Source organism: Pantherophis guttatus, chromosome 2 (genome assembly GCF_059756535.1).
Source record: "Pantherophis guttatus breed Tessera chromosome 2, ASM5975653v1, whole genome shotgun sequence".
NCBI lineage: Eukaryota > Metazoa > Chordata > Lepidosauria > Squamata > Colubridae > Pantherophis > Pantherophis guttatus.
Window position 1 is genome coordinate 218,263,998 of NC_142064.1, and position 26,319 is coordinate 218,290,316.

A 26,319-nucleotide genomic window follows, 5' to 3' on the forward strand; every position below is an offset into this window, starting at 1 on the left:
TAGATGCCCACACATAAAACCAATATTGCGGTGGGGGGGGGGGGGGATTGACAAGTCAAGTCTTATGAGCAAATGCTAATTAAAATATAAAAGCAATGGAAAGACTCCAGTATTACAACTCTTCTCAGAGATTTAAGAATATCAAAATCATGAAAAAGAAAGTAAATATATTATGCATGAAAGCCTAAATGTTTGCTTCAAAATAACTGTATTACAGATTAGGTCTCCCAGATTTGAGCTCCTTCAAATTTAATGGATTATGTAGGGTCCTTGGTGTTCACTGTGCTTGGTTTCATTATCAAACAAGGTAACGTCATCAATTCTAAAAAATGTTTGCTCTTGTTTTATATACTAGTGGCTGGCCCAGTCAATGTAGATGGAAGTGGTCTTGTGATTCCTTGTGATTAGGATCTTGTTTACTGTTAGCTTGCTTGCCTGAATTGGTGGTGCCTTGATTGGGGTATTGTTTACTTCTTTTAATCTCTGCTCATCTGGGTGTTGATTGCTGATGAGGAAATATTTTGATTTTTTTTGTTTCCTTTTTGGCTTTTTGATTGTTTCTTGAACAGTGTGTAAATGTTGTTTATCTCTATATGACTGTGGATGGCAGATTTGTTTATGTGCCAGGCTTTCAATAATTCACTAGCATTTTTTGAGATTGGGATTTATCTTGGTCTACGATGCCGAGTATCAAAAAACTATGATCTGTCCATGAATTGTGAAATTAAGGAGTTTTCATCATGTCTTCTGATTGCTAGTTGGTGTTCATGGATGTCTAAACAACCAAGCTCAAGAGACCACCAAAGATTCCACAGCTCAGGATTGTAGCTCAATCCTGAGCTACAAGCATTCTTTTCTATCAGTAATGGAACATAACTCCTATAATCCTCATTACATACAAACTTTGGCCAGAGTAGATGGGTGATAGAATGTATAATCGGACACATTTGGATAAATTGAGAGTAAAAGTCAAATAGGTATTGCTGAGTGTCAAATCACAAAAACACATTTCACTGAAAGCTATTTAAAATTGTATTATGTATCTAATCTGAAAGGCAGTTAAAATGCATATGTCATGTATTGACATATTAGGTGTTCTGAATATAGCTTTCCATGATCCTCTTACTGTTTAGACTCACAAATATTCTCTATTGCTTATGCAACTTATTAAAATTATGCACTTGATATATATCACCAATATAATGTGAATTATGTTCATTAATCAGACAACAATCCCAGTACGTTATAACATAAACTGTCATCATGACAGAATTTATTTTATATTTTTAATATTATCTTTAATATAGCTCACAAGAACTTTATTCCACTAGATGTAATAGCATTAAGCCAGTTCACTTTTAAAGGATTACTGCATAGAAATATCTTATTGCAACTTTCTGTAAATTTAGAGTAAGGAGAGCTATTGCTAGTGGATTTAAAAGTTTACATTACGATATAACATTTGCTTTTATTTCTATTGTACAAGAAAATTCTGATTAAGTGTTGGAAAGAAAAATGTTTTAATAAAAACTTCAGAACATAAATACTCTTTGAAATCACTGATCCTTTTTCTTCAAAGACTACTGTAAAAATGGGTTTCTAACTTCAAATCATGTACATTAGAAATGTAAATCATTTAGAGATTTAGAGAAATATGATTGCACTTAGCAGCTTTCCATTTCTGATAGATGAGTAACTAGAACAGAGCAATCTAACTTTGTTCACTATGATGTTACACTTAATGTCTGTCATTTATGTAAGCCAATCATTACACCAGATTTGTGGACTTGTAGGCTTATTAAATTTCTTACCAATTACAACCGAAACAAGGGGAGGGACTTCCACTAGCAATTTAGTCTGAAGTATCACAGCCATTCTACAACACAGAATTAATTCTAGGCCTTAAACTGTTAAGTTTCAGTCAGAAGATAATTTAACCCACACTTCCAGAACAAAGTATTATGTTTTCAGTTTCACTGAACTTATTAAAAACTAATTTTTAATATCCATGCCTAAAAATATTCTGGGCCTGAGGGTGGGAGAGTATCCTTTGTCTCTCTACAGCTAAGGCTAATGCCACAAGGTAGAGCCTAGTAACATCAAGCTCCAATTACAAAACTGTACATTATCTGTAAAGGTCACATATTTACTCAACTATGCAGCATAATTGTCGAAACTCTCCACTTAGGAGAACTAACAGTTCAAGCAGGATACCTCACCAGTAGATTTATTTTAAGGGCAAAATGAAATAAAATGAAATGCTATTACAATTACTATGAGAACAATACTACATAAATATGGGGGGGAGACAAGAAAAAATGGAGGAATAATTCTATGGTCATTGATCTATATGTAATAAAATCTGTAAATCAAAGCGTATCGTAAATAAATTTATTCAACCATTGTGTTTTTTCATTGCTGTACAGTAACAATTTAACTTAGTATCTTCTACAAAACTGTAATTAAATGATTTACAATGGTGATATTATTAGTCTAAAACTTCAAACTTTTGTGTAGTTCAAGCCACAAGTTCCCCTTGCTCTCTAAATCATAATTAAAAAAACTTGTTGCTTGCTTGCATGCATTTTCTGGACAATTGCCTAATTTCCCATTTATGATTTAAACAAATTATAGAAATGATTCTAATTAAAACAAACAACTGGATCAAAAAATAACCATGATTCAAAGAGTGGTTATTAGGTTCAAGAGTCATTTTACTAATCTGAGGGATCAAAACAATGGAATTAAAGTACCTGAACCTGACGGTTAAAAGAGTAAAAGAACCCAGAACAGAAATATAACAAGATGGATTTTGTTCCCTACTGGCAATGCAACTCTCACTCTTGGATCAAGTACAATGATTACCAATTATCTTCCTTTATAGTTTAAACTATAGTTTATAGCTATTTGTACAGGGAAAGAATGGACTTGACCTGTACTTAAGAATTATGGCAGAAGGCCTGAGAGATGGCAAAAAAACTTGTGTATTATTAACAAACTAGAAATCCAAGTTTGAAAAAGCAAATGAGGATTCCTTGAAATATTTAATCGGTCTCTGGTCTATGACTGTAATAAATTGAACTGAAATGTTTAATCTTAGCAACTCATTAGGACTTCTTACATTGTGGATGGGAGCCTTTGGATGTTCCCTATTCCTCTCATCTGATTTTCAAAGCTCTATATATAAATAGAAAAATCCCTGTACAGATTGAGGACATCAGTTTGCTTACTAAGTCCTCTCCTATGCCAGCTCGGCCACTCTCTACCTTCCTGCCTCTTAGTGAGGACGTAGGGAGACTTATTTCTACTCTGTTCCTGGGAGGGGAAGAGTTGTAGCCAAGACAAACGCAATACTGTACAAACTTTCCGGGCAACCTTGGATGATTATTAACGACCAGCAGGAAGCACGCTGGATCCCAGGAAATCTCGTCTCCCCGCCCAAGGTTGTAATTCAGCTAGTTTTCGACGACATTTTGCGGATATGGGAAAACAGAACTTCCCTCCCTTCCTCCCTCTGGAATTAGTCAAACCATAACCGGGAGGGAAAAGTCTGCTGCCATCTTTATTAATGCTGCCCCTCTGTCCACCGCACGGAAGGGAGGAGGAGGGAGGGGGTTCAACCCAGTAAGGTGGCGAGTCGCTTCCATGAATAGAAGGACGGCAGCGCAGGAGTTGGTCCCCGATGGGCGTCAGGCCCCTGCTAAAGGGCTCCCCTCCCCGTGATACGGGCGGGGAGCCGGAAAGCGCGAAGCGAGTAGAAAAGGAGCGAAAAGCAGAGTCAGATCAGGGCTGGAGGGCAGACCAGGGCTGCAAGAGGGCCCTGGTGTCACGGGCATGCAAGGGGACACTGGGGCAGCGAAGACGGCGCTGGGCAGCCCTCCGAGCAGGCCGTTGCTTTCGTTCGCTTACCTTGATGTGGAAGCGGATGAGGGCCAAGCGGATGCAGTGCGCCATGCAGACAGGCGGGAGAAACCAGACCTTGGGCGGCGGGGTGCCCTTGTTTTGGACGTGGCTGACGATCTGTTGGGCGGTCTGGCGCTCGTTGCCTTGCCGCTTCACCCACTCGTGGAGCCGGGCCTTTTCCAGGGCGCCGTTGAAGAAAACGAAGAGCTCGATGTTGCCGTTGAAGCAGGCCTTGGCCAGCGCCGCCAAGTAGCCCAGCATGTGGTTCCATTGCCCGCCGCTCACCCAGTCCGTGTAAAAGCCGCCGTAGAGTCGGTGCAGGCAGTTGTCGGCGTCGATGAGGAGTCGTAGCGGGGTCTGAGGAGGCCTTTGGCGACCACCACCCACCAGGCTGCCCCGGGCCAGCTTCTGCAATTCCACCGGCACTACGGCACTCGGGCAGTGTTTCTCGATGTAGTCCTGGAAGCCCTGCACTCCCATGGCGACGGTGGGACCGGGCTGGCTATTAGCGGGGGCTTAGATGGCGGCGGCGGCGGCGGCGGCGCAGGGAAGGAGCTGGCTGAGAAGAGCGTCTTCGGTCCGGGCGTGAAGGCGGCAGGAGCAGTTGCGATGGGTAGTGCTGGGCAGAGCTGGTGCTGGTTGTCTAATATTATTCAACTAAGGCGGACTGGTTGGTTGGTTGGTTGGTGGGTGAGCGGGCGGGCGGGCGGCGGCTGCAGTTACACGGTGGCCCTTCAGGGGGGAGTTGTATGGATTAGTGGGGGGTTCATGGCTGCTGCGCCCGCCATGTGCTGCTCTCACAGCGCCATGGCTCAGGGGATCCGGACTACTGCTGCTGTGGCTGCTGCCGCTGCGGCTCCTACTGCCGGGGAAAGGAAGGGAGGGAGGGAAAAGCGAGAGAGCAGGAGGGGAGGGAGGAGGAGGAGGAAGGGAAAGGAGGAAAAGAAGAAGAGGGGGGAGCGGCACAACGCGCAGGAAGCCAGCCCACTCGCCGTCGCGGAACAGGCGGGACTTGGCCCAGAGTGCCGAGGCCGCCGCTGCCGCCCGCCAGCTCGCTCAGGCAAGCGGAAGGCAGCTGGCGGAGGGCCGACGGCCCGCACTCCCCTCTTTCCACTTCCACTTGAATGGCAGAGCGGGAGGGCAGGCTGGCCGGGTCAGGCCAGCTCAGCTCCCCCCTTCCGTCTCCTCCTCCGGGCCTCCTCTTCTACCACCACCACCACCCTCGACTAAGCCTCCTCTCGCAAACAGAACTGCCCCAGCAGCGCCGCCCTGCAGCTGGGACGCTAGGGCGCATGGCCTGTTGCATAACCCAAGCATGCGCACGGCAAGACAGGCGGGAAGAAAGCGGAGAGGAGGATTGGAGCAGCCGGGGCCGCGCAAGCGGAAATGAGGGAGGGGTAGGCGCGTGAATGGCGGGTGGCTGCAGGGAATGGGAGGGAAGGGGGCCTGAGAGCGGCGAGGGGGAGGGGACGTGGTGGTGCTGGAGGTGGGGGCGGGGGTTGAGAGGATTCCCGGGGGTTCGAGGAGGAGCGGCCGTTCGGTGGCTGGAAATGTACAAAACCACCTGCGGCCGGCCTGAACTCTACAAGGCTCGCTCGGCGAGGCTTTGCTCCCGGATGACTATGAGCACGAGTGCTAATGTTTATTGTACGTGCAAAATCCCCCACTTTCCGAACTCTACTGCATTTGCGCCTGAGAACATAAACCCCGCTCCGTGAAAGTGCACGCCTCAGTTCATGCACAATAACGTGACACGCAGTAGGCAAGTCCATTCAGGGATGCGTGTGAGTTAAATTCGTTACTTTATATGTAAAGTGAACTCACTTTTATAACAAGGCGAAGCTTAACGCACAAGATTTATAAGATTAAAGAATAATATATGTATGCACATATATATCATATATATGCACATAGAGAGCTCTTGAAAGAATCAAGAAATTGTACTGTCGGAATTAACGTCAAAAATCATTAGTCCAACCCCGTTTGGAGCAAGGTTTGCAAAACATTTCAGATGTTATGCGGTTTAGTTGAATACCTTTAAGGAGACTTTGCCAGTTCAAGGGGCAGCCTATTCCCTTAAGTAACAAAATTTATCATCAGAAATTTCTAACAATTTAACTTCAATTATTATGGTCCTACCCTCTGGTTTTGCTCATCCATCCTGAAACTGCTTTGCATACGTGTTGTACTAAGACTGTTGAAAGAAATAAGGGATAGAACTGCATATTAAAACAAATCTCTGACTTCCAAGAATTTTCCACGTAGTGGCTGTTAAACTGGGAATAATTTGGCATATCCTGGGGGTAATGGAGCAATTTGTAATTGCTTTTTTGTGAGTTGAGGATCCAGTTTGGGACTGCTGCTGCTTAGATGATTGTGGGTTTTTTTTATTTATTTATTTATTTATTTACAATATTCAAGACTGGGAAACTGGTTTTGGGTCAAACAGGTGAAGGACCATTTATGTAGAAGATCGTTCTAGGCCTCCCTTAGACATGAAAGCAGGCTGGGTGATTTGGGGGCCAGTTACCCTCTCTTAGCCCAACCCACCTCACAGGGTTGTTGTAGGGAAATAGGAGGCAGGAGTATTGTTCATCACTTTGAGTTATATATAAATATGCAGGATAAAAATATAATAACATTCCAAAACAGCTGGAACACTATCTGAACACTATTGGCATTGACAAAATCACAATCAATTGCAAAGACAGCTTTACTTAAAACACTTACATCCTGAGACAGTACCTTTAATATTATTAAATAACAGCTTCTGCCTATCCCAGGTCCTTGGAAAGGACTCAGTAGATGGAGAAAAAAAGCCAAATCCAATCTAAACATCTTGCTGGCTATGACAAGCTAAAGCCAAACAAAGACCCTGCCATCAACCAGATATGCCAATATTAATACAGTAAATACTTTAAACTTTCCACAAAGGACTGAAATCATTACAACACCATTCCTCTCGGTTTTCCCTCAGTTAGGAAACCAGAAATCCAAGAAAAAATACAATTTTCTACATTTATTGATTAATTTTATTCATGAGAATTTATATATCATCCAATTCTACATACCCTAGGTGACTTACAAGATAAATGTATGTATTGACAGTAGTCAGCAGAACAGAAATATGGCAGCCTTTTTTGAAAACACTCAATTAGAGAACAGTAAAATTTCTTCCAATCCAGCTTCTCTTAATATATATCTAACATATAGGTCCAATAACTAAGGAAATGACTCAATCTCATCATATTCATGACCTATGTATAGGTTTTGTATCGAGATAATTTTGTATTGAGATTCCTACTTTCCTAAGCACATTCCACTGCTTGATGTTTTTGATAAAAGTAATGTTTTTTCCATAATCAACAAAGCATGTACTGACTTTTTAAAAATATTCTTTGACTTTCTCAGTTATCTTGTATGTAATACTGTAAGCAATACCTGCCCCAAAGGACATCAGGACAGAGAATGCTTTATCTTCTTTTTGACTGGCTTTCTGTCAACCTGTAAACAGCTGAGTCTTCACTGATACCAAAGGAGCTCTTGGTCTCAAGAATCTTTAACAGTTTGAGTCGAAAAAAACCCCAAAATCAGCCATTAGCATTCACTATCAGGCATGGAAAACGTTTCATTTGCATATTTTGGATGTTACTACATCCAGTAAACTTCAGACAACTTCCTGTTCTGGACAAACCATATTTGGAAATCCTGAATATCCTACTGGAGTGCTTCAATTGGCTTATTTTGGGGGAGGGGGGAAACAAAATATTTGGAGGGAAAACAGGAATGTAAATGATACTTTGCAATGCATTTTATATAGATTGGCCATTAGAGTATTAATTAAATCCATGAATATTTAAAACAGTACTATACAATGATTTTTTTTAGAAAGTGGTGACTAAACATTTTAAAACAGCAGCAACATTTATGCAATAATAGTAACCCCTTTCCTTTTTCCTTTCCATTTTTTTTCCAAAACCAATTTGACAAGGCCAAGTCTGATTGTTGTAGATACAAATATCAGTCAAACAAAAATGTGTACACCTTTGTTTTTTGTGCCTTGAACAGTAAGCTGTATGACTTCATTTCACTTCTGATTGAAAATCAACCCATGTCAGTTCATTGACATGTAGGAAACCAATTAGTAGTGGATTAATTTCTTATTTTACTGCATAAATTTCCCATATTCTTGCTTCATATGCTCCATGTTCCGACAGCAACTTTGGATTTTCTTGTCTTACAACATCAGCATTTACACATCCTGAAAACATTAACCTAGCAATATCACAAATACCATAAACTCCCATAGATCCTCAGATCTCCCTCAGTAGCATATTTGGGTGCCATTTGACTGGAAGGTCTATCAGTTGTTTCTGTATTGCCAATCACTTTGTTATTTTCTATCTTTTGTAAAATACAGAAGTGTTTTTGCCTTTTGCTGTAATCCCTGTCCAATATAGATTCCTGTTTTCTTTATCTAGGATGCCTTGGGTGAGCCTACTGGAAATATATTCTAACAGTATATGCTTAGGGCATTCATCACTCATATCTGCCAGAAACATATACACACATACATTCTGCTATGGTGAGGCACTGAAATAGGATTTGAAGAGATTTCTTTTAAATACAATAATTTAATGGTTTGATTAAAATGATTGCACTGCCAGTTTATTTACTTATATTTACCTGCATTATAAAGAATATTAACATTTAGTTATTTAAATAACCGAACTGTATGCATCCATTGATAGGCAAAATAATACAAAATATTTAGGTCTTGCCCTTAAGCTATCAATTTATGAAATAACAAGAAGGAACAAGATTGCGTAAGAAAAAGAAATTCTACTTCCTACCTTAAGTTTCCTCTCATCAGAATAATTGATGTCCGTGTTTTTAAACAAACTCATACTTTTCTTAACTTGTATTTTTGAAGGTAATATTACATTGGACTTTAAAGCCGCATGCCAGGGGTCCTACTGCAAAAAACAGATAGGACCAGGATAAAGAAATAGAAGTATATATTTAATAATATGTATTTATTGCTATTCTAGACACCTGTTTTTAACAGTAATTAATTCAGGGGCAGGTTCCAAATCCTGTCGCTACCAGTTTGCTCGTGCACACGAGCGCGCTCCTGTGGCACTTCTGCGCATGTGCAGAAATGTCTGTGTGGGGGGGCGAAGCCTCCTGCGGCCGCCGTTACCAGTTCGTCCGATCCAGTGCAAACCGGTAGGAACCCACCACTGAATTAATTAATATGGGTGGCAACTTAGAGAAAGGTTTTGTAGGGTTGGTCTCCTGGCATTGGGATTATATAGAACCTTGGGGGGCCTCAGGTTGTGGATCATGATTGTAGAGTATTTTTTTCATAAGTGTATGAAATCAGCAACGACATACTTTATGTACGTGTTGATTTCAATTGAGTGAAGTGTAAATATGATTTGCTATTTTCTTTTTCGTTACATTAAAATAAGTATTGAAATTCATTGTAGGAACACTTGGTTTTGGGGCATCTGAAAAATCAATTACATCTTCCATAATTTGGCTTTCACAGCCCTTTGTAGTACAATCATTCTCATGCATAAACAAGTGCAACCATCCATCTTTCTGTTGCTGAACTTTCTACATCTCATGAACTTTATTTTAAAAGACATACATTTTAAAAGTGTCTTACTGCTCCATCTATGCTGATGCTTTCTGCCTGGGTATGTTTTGTCAGTTTTCATGATTCAAAATTTCCTATTTCTACTAAGATGTTTTCTCCTGGCTTGATAATCCTAAAATAGTCATAAAATATCATGAATTCATGGCTCTCTCTCCTTTATTTTGTTCTTCTTGTGTCTCATCCTTATCTAATTTCATATTTTAAATTCTGAATAGGGCTATGGCTGAATGGATGTGTATTCAATCAATTTCTACAATTGATATTTTATAAATAATAAAAATGACACCTGTGAAGTTCCCAGATAAAAAACTGCTTTAGGTCTAAAAAAAAGAAAAAAACACCTCACAACAGGCTCATTTCCTTCTGGCATAATGGTTCTTTAGCATAGTCAGTGATGGATGCTAACAACCAGAGCTATCAGCCTTTCCTGTAACTGTTTCCAATATCATGGCTGATAACTTTCAGCCACATGGCCTAGATAAAGCTTCAGATGGCACCTGGCATTGTGGTTGCACACCGTTTATTACTGTAATATCAGTGTAGTGTAATATCTTACTACTACCTACTGCTGTCTCCTGATATCCCGTACTAATATTTTATTCTAAAGAAATAATCACCTTGATAATTTTCATATAAAAATTGAAAATGTCTTCCTTTCTACTCCCCTACACACATTAAATTAAGGTTCACAAATTTTAAGAAATATTGCTTAGAAGATTAGTCATTTTGTAATGGATGCCCACAATTACTTCTTCATAAGATAATTAGTAAGACTTTTATATCAAGGTGAAACTAGAATACAGAATAAACCCTTTCAAAATTACACAGAATAAACATTAATATAAGCTGCATTCCAAAGTGTTTCAAAGACTGTTATGTTCTAATTATCTAAAATAGGACTATCTTGCATCTAACAATCAGAAGTTACCTGGATACCAGGAACCTGGTTTTTTCCCCTGTCTTTTGAGCCAGCATGGTAAATAAATCAGTTCTGTTGCCATAGTATTTGCTATAATCACCCTCAGCTTTGTTTGCATTGTTTTGTTGTCTTAGTTTGATATTGTATCTTTTTTCAAATTTTGATTGTTTTGTATTTTCTTTGATGTACTCTCTGATTGGGGGTTGCCCTATAAATTATATAAATAAAAAACCATAATCATTTATAACTTCTAGTTTCAACTCAAATTATTTCTGATTTTCTAAAGCAAGGTGCTCAAAGACTATTTTATGTCATCTTTTAAGGAAAGAACAACCGTCTGTCTTCCCCTTTTATATTAAAAACTGATCTCATTTGCTTTATTAAAATGTGTAGTTTATATGTTTATTACCCAATTTCGTGCCAGCAGACTATAATTAGGCAAAGAACACAATTGTTCAAAATAGAACGGTTCAAAGAAATATTAATTTTTATCAAGGTTAGAGTGTTGTTTGCACTGGGAACTTTTTTTAACTCTAGACAGATTTGCATCTTATTACAATGGCTTAAGAACCAATTAAAACAATTGTTATGGAAAAAATGCTTTGTGATACACAAAAGACTAACATTGTGTTTGTGGCAAACTTTTTCATTATCCACTGAAAGGGAGTCTAGTCCAATAACTTGAAGCCACCATAGTGTATCCCTAAAATGCAACAATACTATTTTGACTGTTCTGCTGTAATTACTTGGCTATCAGCCTGGATGTTAAATGTTATGAAATCTACTGGTGGAAGATTGAAATGAGATAGAAAAATCCCTGTGTACTTTTTTCCCCCAGTAGTTCATTAAGATAATCATGGTTGGACTTGATTATACTTGGAGACCACCAGAAAATCCCAGGGCCGTAAACTACTCTGTACTATAGGAAACTTTATTTTTTAAATGCAGAACAAAGCAGTGGCTTTAAATCAAATAAAAGTAAAGTAAAGTGGCAAATCTCTTTCTTATCATTGCTACAAAAGTAACATGAACATGTCCATCAGCTCACCAGGAAACCGACATAGCTGAAATGAGACTTTACATCAATTTGGAAACTGCAGGAAAAAATAAATACAACTAACAAACACCAAGTTAATTTTTGGAGGCATTTCAGTTTTGTTAATCGACTTGTAGAATTTTGGAGAAAAAAATAGACTTTATTATCTAACTGTAACTTACCCAATTATTGTATTACAGAGATAACAAGCTCATTTTGGGAATATATTTCATTCATCTTTAAGTTTGTCCCAGAGCATTAAGTTTTGATTTGCAAAAGCTATAAATAAAAGCTATTTTTTTCATTTGCAAGATCTGCTTATTTCAGCCAAACTAGTATGCTTTAGAAATATAATTCTTTCTGTTGCCTTCTTTCATTTTGAATCATTGATATGGAAGTTAACTGCCAGTGCAAAGATAACTTTTGTCTCTCACGTTGTCATTTTAATAAGAATGTATAAAATGTTTCTAATTCAAAATATTTTTACCTCTAAACAGTTTTTTATGTTCAAAAAGGGTTGTTACCAGGTATTCCATTACTGTTCTAACTGTTTGAAGCAGCTATTTATTTCATCCTTTGGTCTTTTAAAAAAAAATAAAGTTAGGATAGTTGTTCTGAACTTGGAATAAAGCGTTTTGAATATGAGAGTCAACTTCCAGTTAAATTCCTCTGCTGTATTTTCCTTCCAAGATTTTTAGGGTTTACTGATGAATTAGTTCCATGTCATTAATTAAAATAGTAGTTTCAGAAACCATTTAGCATAGCACTAGGTTATACAACTACAGCACAAGGTTTTGTGGCCAAACACCTTCTATAATATTAAGTACTAATTTGCTCAGTTCCATAGTTTTAATTGGAGACTTCTTTCTGTAGTCTACTGCCTTTATTTGTTATTTCAGTTTCTAAATTTCTCATTCATCAATGGCACTGGATGGCTCTAGCAAGTTAAGGAGATAACTTTGAAAGAAATAAGCAAAGAAGGTTGAAATATTCCTTAAGTCCTAGAAACAAAGATAGTATTCTGAGGAGACCCATACAAGGGTCTGCCTGATTCACATGGATATAAGGGGGAGAGGAGGTAAAACACAATCAAGCTTGCAAAATTTTGTTACTATGACCTATCACAGCAAACTTTAGTTCCAATCTTCCTGTAGAGTCTGTTTCTTAATCTGGTCTATCTTGTAATAATCAAATAGTGCTTTCTTTGCTATGGTTTACTGTTTTACTGATGAATTTTCACTGAATCATTATAAGTTCCCTGCAGTGAGTATAAAAAGCTTTAATTTCCGGTTCCATTTCATTATTACCATTTTTATAATATAAAATGGAGGTTTTAGCATCCCCACCACCACTATGCCAGTTCCTTTCCAAACAGAAAACATAGGTAGTCTTCAGTTTACAACCACAATTGGGACCAGTTGCTAAGCAATGTGGTTGTTAAGTAACTCATCACACGATCAGACCAATTTTATAATAATTTTAACTGCAGTTTTTAGCTAATCATTAAGTGAATCCAACTTCCCTAATTGACTTTACTTGTCAGACGCCGATTGGGAAGGTCGCAAATCCTGACCACAAAACATTGCAACCATTGTAAATGCAAGCCGGTTGCCAAGTGCCTGGTTGCAATCATGTAATCATGGGGTAGTGTGACAGTCATAACTTCAAGGATGGGTCATGTCACTTTTTCAGAGCCAGTTTTTGACTTCAAACTGTCATTAAACAAATGGTCATAAATCAGAGACCACCTTAAGAATGTGGCAATATTCCCCACCATAGTAAATTTTACCTCAAATATCATAGGTAGAAAAATCTCTGTTTTCTGTTTGGAAAGGAACTGGCATAGTGGCAGTGGGGATGCTATAATGTTCATGTCTTATTTAAGGATTTCCTGTAGGCACACTGGGGGAAGAGAATTTTGTCCTAAGATATGATTCAATGGGTTTTTTGTTATGAGAGTTACAAAGTCACTTGGATGACTGAGGTAGCTATAGAAATCGAATAAAATAAATAAATAAATGAAATGAAATGAATAAAATGGCTAATACAGAAGGCACACCTCATAGGGACAAACAGTTGTTAATATGAAATTAACTTTTGCAAATCCTTGCATATTTGAGAAAAGACAGGATTTTTTGGCATTGCTATAATTTGTATCTATTCTTTAAAGGCTTTCCATTCATCCCTTGAGGCTTCTGACAATAGAAGATAACAGCTGTATTATATAGCAAGTCACCAGAGAGCTTTCTCTTACTATTTGACTACCTCTGACGATTCACATTTTTAAGGGGGAAAACTTGTGATGATAGGATGCTGCCCATTTGCATGAATAAAGTTGTATTTACCAATGGTCAGTGAAGGAAAGTGGCCACATGACAGTATGCACAACTGCTGTCTACTTCAAAAAGATACAACTAATCTCCTCATTAAGTCATTTTAAGTCCAACAGTTATTGTGTCCTTGAAGTAACGTCTTTTTTCCTATTTATATCTTATTGTACAAATGTGCAATAATATCAGAATAAAGTTGAATGATATCTAAAAATGTTATCATGCTTTCAGACATCATGCAAAGTAGCCTTATTTTCCAACATACTGTCCAAGTATTAGGAGGAAAGTAACATTTTCCTGTAAACACATATATTACAGTGGGTGCCAGAACTATGCTTATGTAAAGGTTAGTGATACCTAAATCAATTCTGGATCCTCTGCAAAATTTAGAATTGTATTCTGGAATGATTTCTATATATAACCCCAGACCTGGTTAACACAGAAGCAGACATGTTCTGGAACCGTAGAATCAGGGTTTATTTAGGCCAGAGCCTTGGCACAAAGTGAGTTCTGTAAAAGTAGCAGTCCATTGTAAAGTTAGCGCTGGGAGATACCGCCTCCCAGCACTTTTTATAGGTGGGGTCACGCCCAGTGGTGGTATTCAGCCGCTTTTATCTAGTTCAGGTGAACTGGTAGTGGCGGGAGGCTCTGCCCACCTGCCTGGATCCCGTTTTTGACGCTCTGTGCATGCACGAATGTGTGGAGGTGCGAGCAGAGCGAGCGCGCACACTCACACTTGTGAACTGGTAGCGAAGGTAAGTGAATACCACCCTTGGCTATGCCTAGGTGGGCCTACCCACTCAGCCACCATCCGGCATCAGCAAACAGGTCCTCTACAGGAAGCAAATTGGTCAAGCGGCTCCCAGCATCCGGTGTCCCAGTATGTCATGGCCTTCGGTCCCCGCTCCGTGGGTCGCTGCTGCTCTGTTGCAGCTAACACCGGCCAGTTGGGTTCTGGGAGGCCGTCAGTCAGCTGGGCATTCATAAATGATACTTTCAGTCTGCAGCACCTCAAGGTTTCTACATGCCAAAGTATGTAGGGTTTTAAAAGTTAAAAAGTAGCTCCTTTGGTTACACACAAAAATCAGTTGGCACACAAAGCTGCACCACAACACCGGTTTTATATAGCTGTAGCAGCTTTCACCTGCCAGCATGCTGGCTGTTACCTTTTGCCACTAACTACGGTATATCTTCTGAATGGTCTTCAGTCAGGCCTCGTTCTTCTGGGTGGTGATAAAAGCATTGGGCACTATCACCATGGGCTTCCATCACATTAGGACTGCAACTGGTGCACTAGCCAAAATTAGGCAAAGTCTCCCTTAGCCATCTATGCATCCTAGAGCTAAAGTTCTGAAAAACCAAGCACAGCCTGTAGGTGGTCCTGATTTATAGATGTTACACAAGTGTTTGAAATAGATTATATTTAAGAGTTTAGTGTTGTGCAAGGGATCCTGGTGGTGTGGTAGTTAAAATGCAATACTGCTGACTGTAGTTTGGCAGTTCGAATCTCACTGGCTCAAGGTTGATTTAGCCTTCCATCCTTCCGATGTTGGCTCCTTGGTTTACCGAGGAGCTGAGGGAGTTGAAGCGCCGGAAAAGACGCTTAGAGAGTAGTTGGAGGGCCAGTCTTTCTGAATCTGACCGGACACTAGTAAGATCCCACATTAGGAATTACTTAGTGGCGATAAAAGCAGCAAAATGTAGTTATTTTGCTGCTCTTATTGCGTCATCAGATAATCGCCCAGCCGCCCTCTTTAGGGTGACCCACTCCCTGCTCCACCAGGAAGCGTGGGAGGACCCCTTGGAGGGTAGAGCCGAGGATTTTGTTCAGTATCTGTATGACAAAATCACTCAGATTCGGGAAGATTTGGACTCCGACTGGGTAGTCTCAGGGGGAGAGACAGGGGCAGGTCTTGAGAATGTTATCTGGGATGAGTTTGATCCTGTGACCCCTGAGGACGTGGACAGGATTCTGGGTAGACTGAACGCGACCACTTGTTTATTGGACCCGTGTCCTTCCTGGTTAGTACTGGCTTCCCAGGAAGTGACACGAGGCTGGCTCCAGGGGATTATAAACGCTTCGCTGAGTGAGGGTGACTTTCCCGCCGCCTTGAAAGAGGCGGTGGTGAGGCCTCTCCTCAAGAAGCCTTCCCTGGACCCGGCAATGTTGGTAAATTATCGTCCGGCCTCCAACCTTTGCTTTGTTGCGAAGGTTGTTGAGAGTGTGGTCGCGCAACAGCTCCCCCAGCACCTGGATGAAACAAGGTATCTGGATCCGTTCCAGTCGGGCTTCAGGCCCGGGTACAGCACGGAAACGGCATTGGTCGCGTTGGTTGATGATCTCTGGAGGGCTCGGGACAGGGGGTGCTCCTCTGTCCTGGTCCTGTTAGATCTCTCAGCGGCTTTTGATACCATTGACCATGGTATCATGCTGCACCGGTTGGAAGAGTTGGGGGTGGGAGGCACTGTGTTGCGGTGGTTCTCCTCCTTTCTCTCTGACCGGTTGCAGTCTGTGTTGACAGGGGGACAGAGGTCGACCCCGAGGCCCCTCATATGTGGGGTGCCGCAGGGGTCGGTCCTCTCGCCTCTCCTGTTCAACATTTATGTGAAGCCGCTGGGCGAGATCATCCGTGGTTTCAGGGTGGAGTACCATCAGTACGCTGACGACACCCAGCTGTACATCTCCACCCCGGATCACCCCAACGATGCCCTTGAAGTGATGTCCCGGTGCCTGGAGGCCGTACGGATCTGGATGGGGAGGAACAGGCTCAGGCTCAACCCATCCAAGACTGAGTGGCTGTGGTTTCCGACGTCCTGATATAGTCAGTTGACGCCATCACTGACTATTGGGGGCGAATCATTGGCCCCCACGGAGAGGGCTCGCAACTTGGGCGTCCTCCTGGATTCACGACTGTCTTTAGAAGAGCACTTGACGGCCGTGACCGGGAGGATTTTTCATCAGGTTCGCCTGATTCGCCAGTTGTGTCCCTTTCTGGATCGGGACTCGTTACGCACAGTCACTCATGCCCTTGTCACCTCCCGCCTGGACTATTGCAATGCTCTCTAATGGGGCTCCCCTTGAGGAGCACCCGGAGGCTCCAACTGGCGCAGAGTGCGGCCGCGCGGGTGGTAATGGGAGCGACATGGCGTTCCCATGTAACACCCCTCCTGCGCGAGCTGCACTGGCTCCCGGTGGTCTTCCGGGTGCGCTTCAAGGTTCTGGTTACCACCTTTAAAGCGCTCCATGGCTTAGGACCGGGTACTGGCGGGACCGCCTACTACCACCAATAGCCTCCCACCGGCCGGTACGCTCCCATAGAGAGGGGCTCCTCCGGGTGCCGTCAGCCAAACAATGCCAACTGGCGGCCCCCAGGGGGAGAGCCTTCTCTGTGGGGGCACCTACTATCTGGAACGAGCTCCCCCCAGAGATACGGAGGATCCCGGATCTGCGCACCTTCCGCCGCGCCTTAAAGACCTTACTATTTCACCAGGCCGGCCTGGCCTAATTTTCCCCCTCTTTTATAAAAGATTTTTAAAATTTTAAATATCTTTTAGTATTTTATATATTCAATTTTAAATTGGTTTTAAAAGTTTGGGGTTTTAAATTTGTCAGGGCCAAAATTATTTAATTTGATTTTATTCTATTTTTAAATTTTGTATTGTATGTGTTTTTATTGTTTGGCTGTACACCGCCCTGAGTCCTTCGGGAGTAGGGCAGTATAGAAATCTAATAAAATAAATAAATAAATAAATTGGTAAAACGAGGAGCCAGATTGGACGAGGACCCAATATGCTGACTCTGTAAACCGCTTAGAGAAGTCTTAAGCACTGTTAAGTGGTATATGTCTAAGTACTATTGCTATCCTACTTGATCTTAAGAAAAAAATACACAGATTTTTACTGAGATTGGACTATTTCCCTACCAATGTAACAAGAATCAACCATATGTCCCAAGATAAAGAAGACTATAAAATAGCAGACCAGTTTCTTGACAGCCACAGATTTTATTGAGCAAGTGCACTGGATGGTAGTGAATTTTGACTTCTGAAAGATAACACCTCCTTTGCCTTTAGAAATTTACCTGCTGATATGTTCTGGTGCCTGAAAATACGCACATGCTGCCACTCCAGAAGAACTGAGTGCCTTTTGTCTCACATAAAAGAATCATTGTTCCTTTCTGAATGCTCATTTATTACTTACTGTATGGTTTCATTAGAGGGGTTATTTGTTTTTCCCCTATAGGGAAACATTCTTTTATCTTCTGGATTTGAAGGAAATTACTCTGGTTTGGTTGTGTAAATATATATGCGGCTCTCATCTGTCTTCTGCCTATGAAAGTAAGGTTAAACAAGCTGGAAACTGGCATCATCTCCTGGGTGTTTTTTCTCCTCTGGGTTTGAAATATGAAAGGGTAGATTAAAATAATAATAATGTAATTGATGCTCAGCACTGTCCGCGTATATAGCCAAATTATTGCAAAGGAGTTTGGACTAGACAAATGTGCCACTCTCACAGTCAACAGGGGGAAAATAGTCAAAACTGAAAGAATCAAGATGCCTATGGAAATAATATCAAAAGTCTGAGTGAAGAAGGTTACTACATATACCTGTGCACCCTTCAACCTCTGAAGACAAGAAGAAAGTTAGTAGTGAGTACATCAGAAGAGTGAGGAAGATTTTAAAATCCAAGCTCGGTGACAGAAATACCATCAAGCCTATTAGCTCCTGAGTAATTCCAGTCAAAAGGCAGCTTTACTTGGAATAGCTTACATCCTGGGACGATACCTTTAGCACCATCAAACATAAACCATATTATTATTATTATTATTATTATTATTATTATTATTATTATTATTATTATTATTATTTATTGAATTTGTATACCACCCTACTCCCGAAGGACTCAGGGCGGTGAACAGCCAAATAAAATACATATAATACAAATGTTAAAAACCATTAAAATACAATAAATAATTGGCCTGAAAAATGAAATTTAAAACACCCCAAATTCATAAGACAAATTTAAAATTTAAAAATTTTAAAAATTTTAAATTTTTAAAAAATTTTTAAAAGAGAGGTTAGGCCAGGCCAGCCTGCTGGAAAAGAAATGTTTTGATGGCACAGCGGAAAGCGCGCAGGTCTGGGATCCTCCGTATCTCCAGGGGGGAGCTCGTTCCAGATGGCAGGTGCCCCCAAGAGAAGGTTCTCCCCCTGGGGGCCGCCAGTCGACATTGTTTGGCCGACGGCACCCTGAGGAGCCCCTCTCTATGGGAGCGTACTGGTCGGTGAGAGGCCACTGGTGGCAGAAGGCGGTCTCGTAGATAACCCGGTCCTAAGCTATGGAGCGCTCTAAAGGTGGTAACCAAAACCTTGAAGCACCTATCCTGGATCCTTGGGAAAGTAGATAGGTGGATAAAAATGAGAAATCCAGTTTAAACATCTAAGTGATTACAATGAGCTATAATAATAATAATAATAATAATAATAATAATAATAATAATACCCAAGCAGTTCTTTAAAAATCTCCAATGAAATAAAGTATCTAACTAATAAGGATGTTTTAATTGTGAACTCATCAAATTTACTTTTTATTTGATCAAATTTATTGAACATATTTTTATTTTCCAGTTTTCCATGACCTTGATGCTCTTCTGTTTCTACCTAATAATGGTGAATGTCAGAAATATTCACTCAAGTGATTGATTTGATTGACCTTGGTTTAGGAATGTTTAAGTGCAGGTTTAAACCATTCATTTGTGTTTTAAAACAATGAATTACCAATTAGATTAGGTAGATCAATGTTTCAAATGGTTCAAGAAAATCCTGTAATAATAACAGAAATAACAACAATTACACACTTTTACCAAGATGTGGTATGAAACAACCCCCCAATAAATACAAATAAAATTATCTCATGACCCAGTAAATAAACACTAAACACTACAACAACCAATGCAATATGTAAAAAATTAAGTATAATAAATTTTAAAATATATTACCAATATCTTATATAAGAATAGGGTGGAGAAAGCAGACCTTACATTAATTTGCTATTTAAATAAAATATTTCTAAAACCCTTTTAACCTGGTCAAATTTTCACAAAGAGTGAAAGGGGAATGATTTCAGAATTGCAGAGCTAAAGCGGTGTTTCTCAAATTTGGCCACTATAATGTATATGGACCTCTGATTGGAGAATTCTGGCAGTTGAAGCCTGGCCTAGAGGTCAAACCCTGGAAATTTTGACCCTGGAGCAAGGAATAAAAGGAAGGCAATGCTCAGAGGAATGTTAAAAGTGAATTGTAGGGGAAAATAAATGAAAGTTGTTACAGCACTGCAAACCTTGTGATCAGAGGCCTCTAAACAAGCATTTGTGATCTGAACAAAGCCCTGGCTTGAATGGGGAGTCAATGAAAAATCCAGGCCACATGAGAATAACATGCAAATAGCACTATTTTTGAACTAACTGAAAACACCCACTGGAAGACTATTACAGTAATCTAGACATAAGAGAACTATGATAGGGACCAATAATACTCTATGAGGAAATTAAAATCAATTAATAGGCATAGAAAATGAGCAGTCTGAGAGACCTGAAAGCAAATGGGGGAAAACTCAGCTGAGGATGGGAAAGATGAGCAGACTGAATAGAGCAAGCTCATTCTTGTCCAGTTTTAATTTAAAGCAATGGTCCAAGAAGACATTCCATCACACAACTGACCATGAAGAGCCACAGAAGATCAATGGACTTGAATATCATCAGTTTAATAATAATACTGAAAGCCCTGATAGTGGATCAGGGCACCCATATAAAGGAAAGTATATCAAGAATAAACAAAAAAATGAATAGGACCCAAGACTAATGTCTGGCAGACACCACTGCAAGAGGAAATTCCTGTGACTGAGACCCATCATGCGATACTGCAAAAGAACAAGAAGACAGAAATTCAATGCAAACAAGCAAACAAGCAAACAAGCAAATAATAATAATAATAATAATAATAATAATAATAATAATAATAATAATAATAATAATAATAATTTTATTTCTATACCACCCTTCTCCCGAAGGACTCAGGGCAGTGTACAGCCTATTTAAAAACACAGACAAAACAACAGTATAAAATTTAAAATAATTAAATAAAGTGGCTCAGATTTAAAACCCCAATAAATTTAAATACCCCAATTTAAAACTATTGTGTTGATAGTCCGGCCTGGCGGAACAACAGGGTCTTCAATGCACAGCGAAACACCCGGAGGTCGGAGATCTTACGAATTTCCGGGGGCAGTTCTTTCCACAGGGCTGGGGCTCCCACAGAGAAGGCCCTCCCCCTGGGCGTCGCCAGCCGACATAACTTGGCTGATGGCACCCTGAGGAGACCCTCTCTGTGGGAACGGACTGGTCGGTGGGAGGCTATTGGTGGCAGAAGATGGTCTCGGAGGTACCCGGGTCCTATGCCATGGAGCGCTTTAAAGGTGGTAACCAACACCTTGAATCGCACCTGGAAGACCACTGGGAGCCAGTGCAGCTCGCGCAGGAGGGGTGTCACATGGGCACAACGAGTTGCGTTGATATGATGCCCAAAGACTATATCTAGACAATATTGAATAGTCTAATGTGTCAAATGTTGTTATCAGATTTAAAAAGGATAGCACCAATGCCAGCATAACTTGGCATCTTATTTAAGTGTCCAAAATCCTGATTGATTCAGTTTGACCAGGCTTTCAGAAGACTCACTGAGACAAGGCAACTCTCTTAAGGATTTTAGACAAAAAAGGAAGCAGAGTCACAAGCCAGTAACAAAGCCAAAAACAGATCCTGAACAGGTTTCTTCTATAAAGGACACAGAACAGGGTGTTTTAAAAATCTGGAAAACTATACTGGATAATATAGAAATAGAAAGAAGGTAGAAGAGTAGGATCAAGAAAGGAAGAAAAGCTGAGGAAGTAATATAAGAAAAGCTCTCCACAATTTGTCAAATGTCATAATCTAAAATGGAGTGGATTCCAAACAGGAAGAAGAAAAAAATGAGCAACGTTCACTACTTTGACTACAGAGAAGCTGAAAGAGAGAAGCAGACAAGATATTCTCCAGTGCAATGGTGGATGGTGTTTATAGAGTGAAAAACACAGGAAGACTAGTAAAGAATCCTGGATTGGGACTGATTGATATCCTGAAAAAAAACTAATTTTCCTCTTGCAGATGACGAAAATAATTAGCCAGAGATGTCCGCAGCATGAGAGTAAGAATCTTGCCCAGGGACCTTTCCAAACAGGGCCCTCTCTCTCTCCTCAGGGTTGCAGGCATCCAAGATTGCAGAGATTTGGCTCTCAGCACACATCTGCAGCCCGGAGCAACCCAATCCAAAGCAATCTCTGTAGAATGAATAACCATTTCCTTTTGAATTTTGGAAGAATGAAAGCACTTTGGCTCTTAGACAGAATGAGAAATTGTTAGCTATGCACTTCCAGGAAAAAAAGCTGAGATGAAGAATTAAGAGTAGTCTAAATTCCTGTATGTGCCCTTTTGACGTGCATCTGAACAAATAAAACCAAGTTCTGCTGATCTCAAGCCTGTATCAAAAATAGAATATGTAACAAAAATAAGATAATGTTTTCATGGAAACGGTTAGATGAACTGGGGGCAAATCACTTACTCTTTTCAATCTTATTTTGGAAGAAGGATGTATTTCTAAAATCAAGGGGAAAGGAAAGGAAAGGAAAGGAAAGGAAAGGAAAGGAAAGGAAAGGAAAGGAAAGGAAAGGAAAGGAAAGGAAAGGAAAGGAAAGGAAAGGAAAGGAAAGGAAAGGAAAGAAGGAAAGGAAAGGAAAGGAAAAGCTTTGAATTCCAGCCATGGATGCTACAGTGAGGAAAATAACTCATTCTTTAAATAACAAACCACCCTTATATGCCCAAGAGGTAATAATCTACGTTAACAGAATCTATAAGTCTGAAGCTACAGTTCTCTTGCCTTCTCCTTTACACCCTGAGAAACTAGGGAGGGTCCCTTCTGTGCCTCTTGTCCCACCTAGGCTATGCTCTCTCTTATCTGACCATTCCCTAGGCAGCATCTCTTTGCCTTGTTTCCCAAGGTCTTTCTCACATACCATTACACAATTACATGTGTAATTTCTACTGGGTGGTTTAACATTGTATGTGGGCTAGTGGATTATAGATTAGACTGAGACCTAATCCTACAGTGAAAGCTCATTTTATAAAAAGGTAAACAATAACTACACATTGAAAAATATGAATTAGAAACAAAGATTCAAAATACATTCTACAAAACATTTTACTTTTTGAGATAACAGGAAGGAATGATCATGATATAGTAATAGCAATGATGATGATTGAGAGAATATTCAGACATGCAGTACCCTACCTCTAGTATAAATTTGATGTCTCCTTTTCTGTTATCTCCTGTTCTGAATGAAAGCAATAATTAAAATTACTTCTAGCCTATACTCAGTCTTCTGTTGAACGCAAGCCAAAGTCAGCCATCTATGAATATGCTAGGAATATTACATCCCTTCTTAAAGTGTTCTTGAAAGTCTACAGCAGCTATTACTTGAATAAAGCTTAATGTTCCTAAACTTTGAAGAAGTGTTCGAAAAGATAATCCAATGATAATAACTAAAGCAGTTTTAGACAAGGAGGAACCTTACTTTTCCTGAAATTTTTGGCTTGGGAGTGAAATACTTTTTTTCTTTTCCCCATGCAAGCAACATAGACATTTGGAAGATATCTCTTCAAGTTCATTTATAAAATAAGTAAAAACTGTGGGTGTCTTTGATCTATTCCTCTTAAGTAAACTACAGAAGAGAGAAACATGTTGCTAAGCAACAGTGTACAGTAGAATAAAACTTGTGGAAATTGGGAAGGTGGGGGAACTGAGGTGAAGAGGGAATGAATGAGCCAAAAGAATGAAATAGCAATTCAGCAACAAGGGAAATGAAAAACATCATTAAGAAAACAGTAAGCGAGAAATGCAGATGTAGAAATTTATTACTGATGCAGCTTCAATCTTTGCTCAAGCAGTTCCAGTAAAACACTCAGATTGCAGTTAGTGTAACTTTGTATTTTAAACGGAACTCAGATTTTATTTTGGACATTTTACAATAGGGTAAGTTATTTTTAACAGCCCATATTTAGCAGGTTGAACTGACAGGAGTTAGCAGATGAAGAATCGCACAACCTCACATTCAATATACCAGTGTATGTCAAGGTTGACTCAGCCTTCCATCCTTCCGAGGTCAGTAAAATGAGGACCCAGATTGTTGGGGCAATATACTGACTCTGTAAAGCACTGTGAAGTGGTATATAAGTATAAGTGTATTGCTATTTGGTGATTTAGGATCAGGAGCATTTATTTGTTTGTTTACTGATTTATTTACTGCATATAAAATGCTACAATCAGTTGTCAAATAGAAGGCCTTCTTCAGATAATACTCCATAGTTTCCTAAAGGAAGTACAATTCTACATACTTTTATCATCAGAGAAGAGGAAACTTTATTTAGCCTCAGCAGTTCATCAATACCATCAGTACCATAGTCTGATAGCACAGACCATTATATATTGTTATATAAAATGTTATTTTATAAGATCTTTTCTCATTCTATGGAACTATTAAGGCGCTTTCTAAGAAAAATATGAGTGCAAAACATTTAGTTAGCAGTCTTATTGATTACTGAATTTGAAAGGATTTAACCCTGAGAAGACAGGAAACAATCCACAACAAGCTTCCGAGATCTGCTTTTCCCAAAGTAAATAGCATCAATCTTGCAAAATAAGTCTAGCATTGTGCCCAAATAATGAGATTTATATATTTTTTTTGGTAAAAGTTCTTGTCTCTCAGCTAGTTCCCTCCTTTCACAATTTTCTTTGCAGTAGATCATGAATGTGAAAGAAAATAATACGGGAAATTGTTGACTTGATAAAACAGATAATACCACTGCAGATATGAAATCATGGGCAAGGAAATACAATTTTAATGGCCTGCTTGATCATACTCTTCCTGGGAAACAGAAAATCAGAACAACTTTGTCCTAGTTGACAAAAGGCAACCAGGAACTCTATGTTAACCTGCTAGCTCTCTTTTTACAAAGAGAGTAATGCTATGTCAACCAAGGGCAGTGTTGTAAAAAAATGTCTTATCACTTTCATTTGTGAAGCAAGTGAAGAGAGAGAATGGATGATCTTCCTAGAAAAATTGCCACCATCATATAATATCCTTAATTTTACATGTTAACAGAATAGTAATTTCAACATAAGATATCGTATAAAGCAGCTGCAATCAATGAAGGATTGAGGCATATCATAACAAACATAAATAAAAAAATAGGAAAACAGAAGACAAAAGCATTTTTCACACTTACGATCTTTGCAGCATCCCCATGGTCATGTGATCAAAAATCAGACGCCAATAGACTCATATTTATGACTCAGAGTCATCATCTTTTGTGACCTTCTGATAAGCAAAGTCAATGGAGAAGCCAGATTCACTTAACTTTGTTACTAACTTAACAACTGTGGCATGAAAAGTTGTAAACTGGGGCGAATGTCTCACTTAACAACAGAAATTTTGGGCTCAATTGTGGTCGTAAATTGAGGACTACCTGTATTTCTTGGTTACGTCTGTTTCCTATGATTTACCTTGAAGGTAGATCCTGATTAGAACTAAGTTGTGAAATAGAATCTTACTTCAGAAACAGTGCTTAAACAAGCACTTTCCTTTAAACAACTTCATGAAGCAATTTGGCCACTTCACTTCTAACAGCAACATGACATTACCATGTTGCATTCAGAGGTGGGTTTCAGCAGGTTCTGACCAGTTCTGGAGAACTGGTAGCAGAAATTTTGAGTAGTTTAGAGAACCGGTAAATATAACCTCTGACTGGCCCCGCCCCCATCTATTCTGTGCCTCACGAGTCCCAGCTGATCAGGAGGAAATGGGGATTTTGCAGAAACCTTCCCCTGGAGTGGGGTGGGAATGGAGATTTTACAGTATCCTTCCCCTGCCATGCCCACCAAACCACACCCACAGAATCGGTAGTAAACAAATTTGAATTCCACCATTGGTTGCATTGCTCCATTCTTCATGATAGCCGCTTATAGCTGCTCTTTGGCAGAACTAACTGGACTTCAGTGAGTGTTCCAGGAGTAGGTACTGCTTCAGGTTGTTCACCAAAAGTTGAAGAGGATACAGCAACCACTTCTCGGGTATGGTTTGCTCCAAGCATTAGTGAGATGTGATGATGAGGCTCAGTTTCTCCAGCATGCCCTTGCCTGTCTCTGGATACAGATCCTAGACAGAAATCCCTTCAGCTAAGCAAATCATGTATTTATTCATTAAATGTATATGCTGCCCATCTCACTATCAAGCGACTCTGGGTGGTTTAGATTAAAGCATTAAAACACTGGGCATTGAAAGTTAAAGCATTAAATCATGGTGCAAACCTCCTTGTTGA

General features: G+C 39.9%; 1 protein-coding gene across 1 annotated transcript in view; it reads right to left on the bottom strand.

The window, feature by feature from the left end:
• FAM120A (family with sequence similarity 120 member A) overlaps window positions 1–5,244 on the bottom strand; it is a 68,402-nt gene extending 63,158 nt beyond the window's left edge. The window contains exon 1 of the mRNA XM_034437521.3: window positions 3,910–5,244. Within this exon, the coding sequence (XP_034293412.1) occupies window positions 3,910–4,383 (474 nt within the window). The 5' untranslated portion in view covers window positions 4,384–5,244. The remainder of the gene's footprint in view (window positions 1–3,909) is intronic.
• Window positions 5,245–26,319: the final 21,075 nt, after the last annotated feature.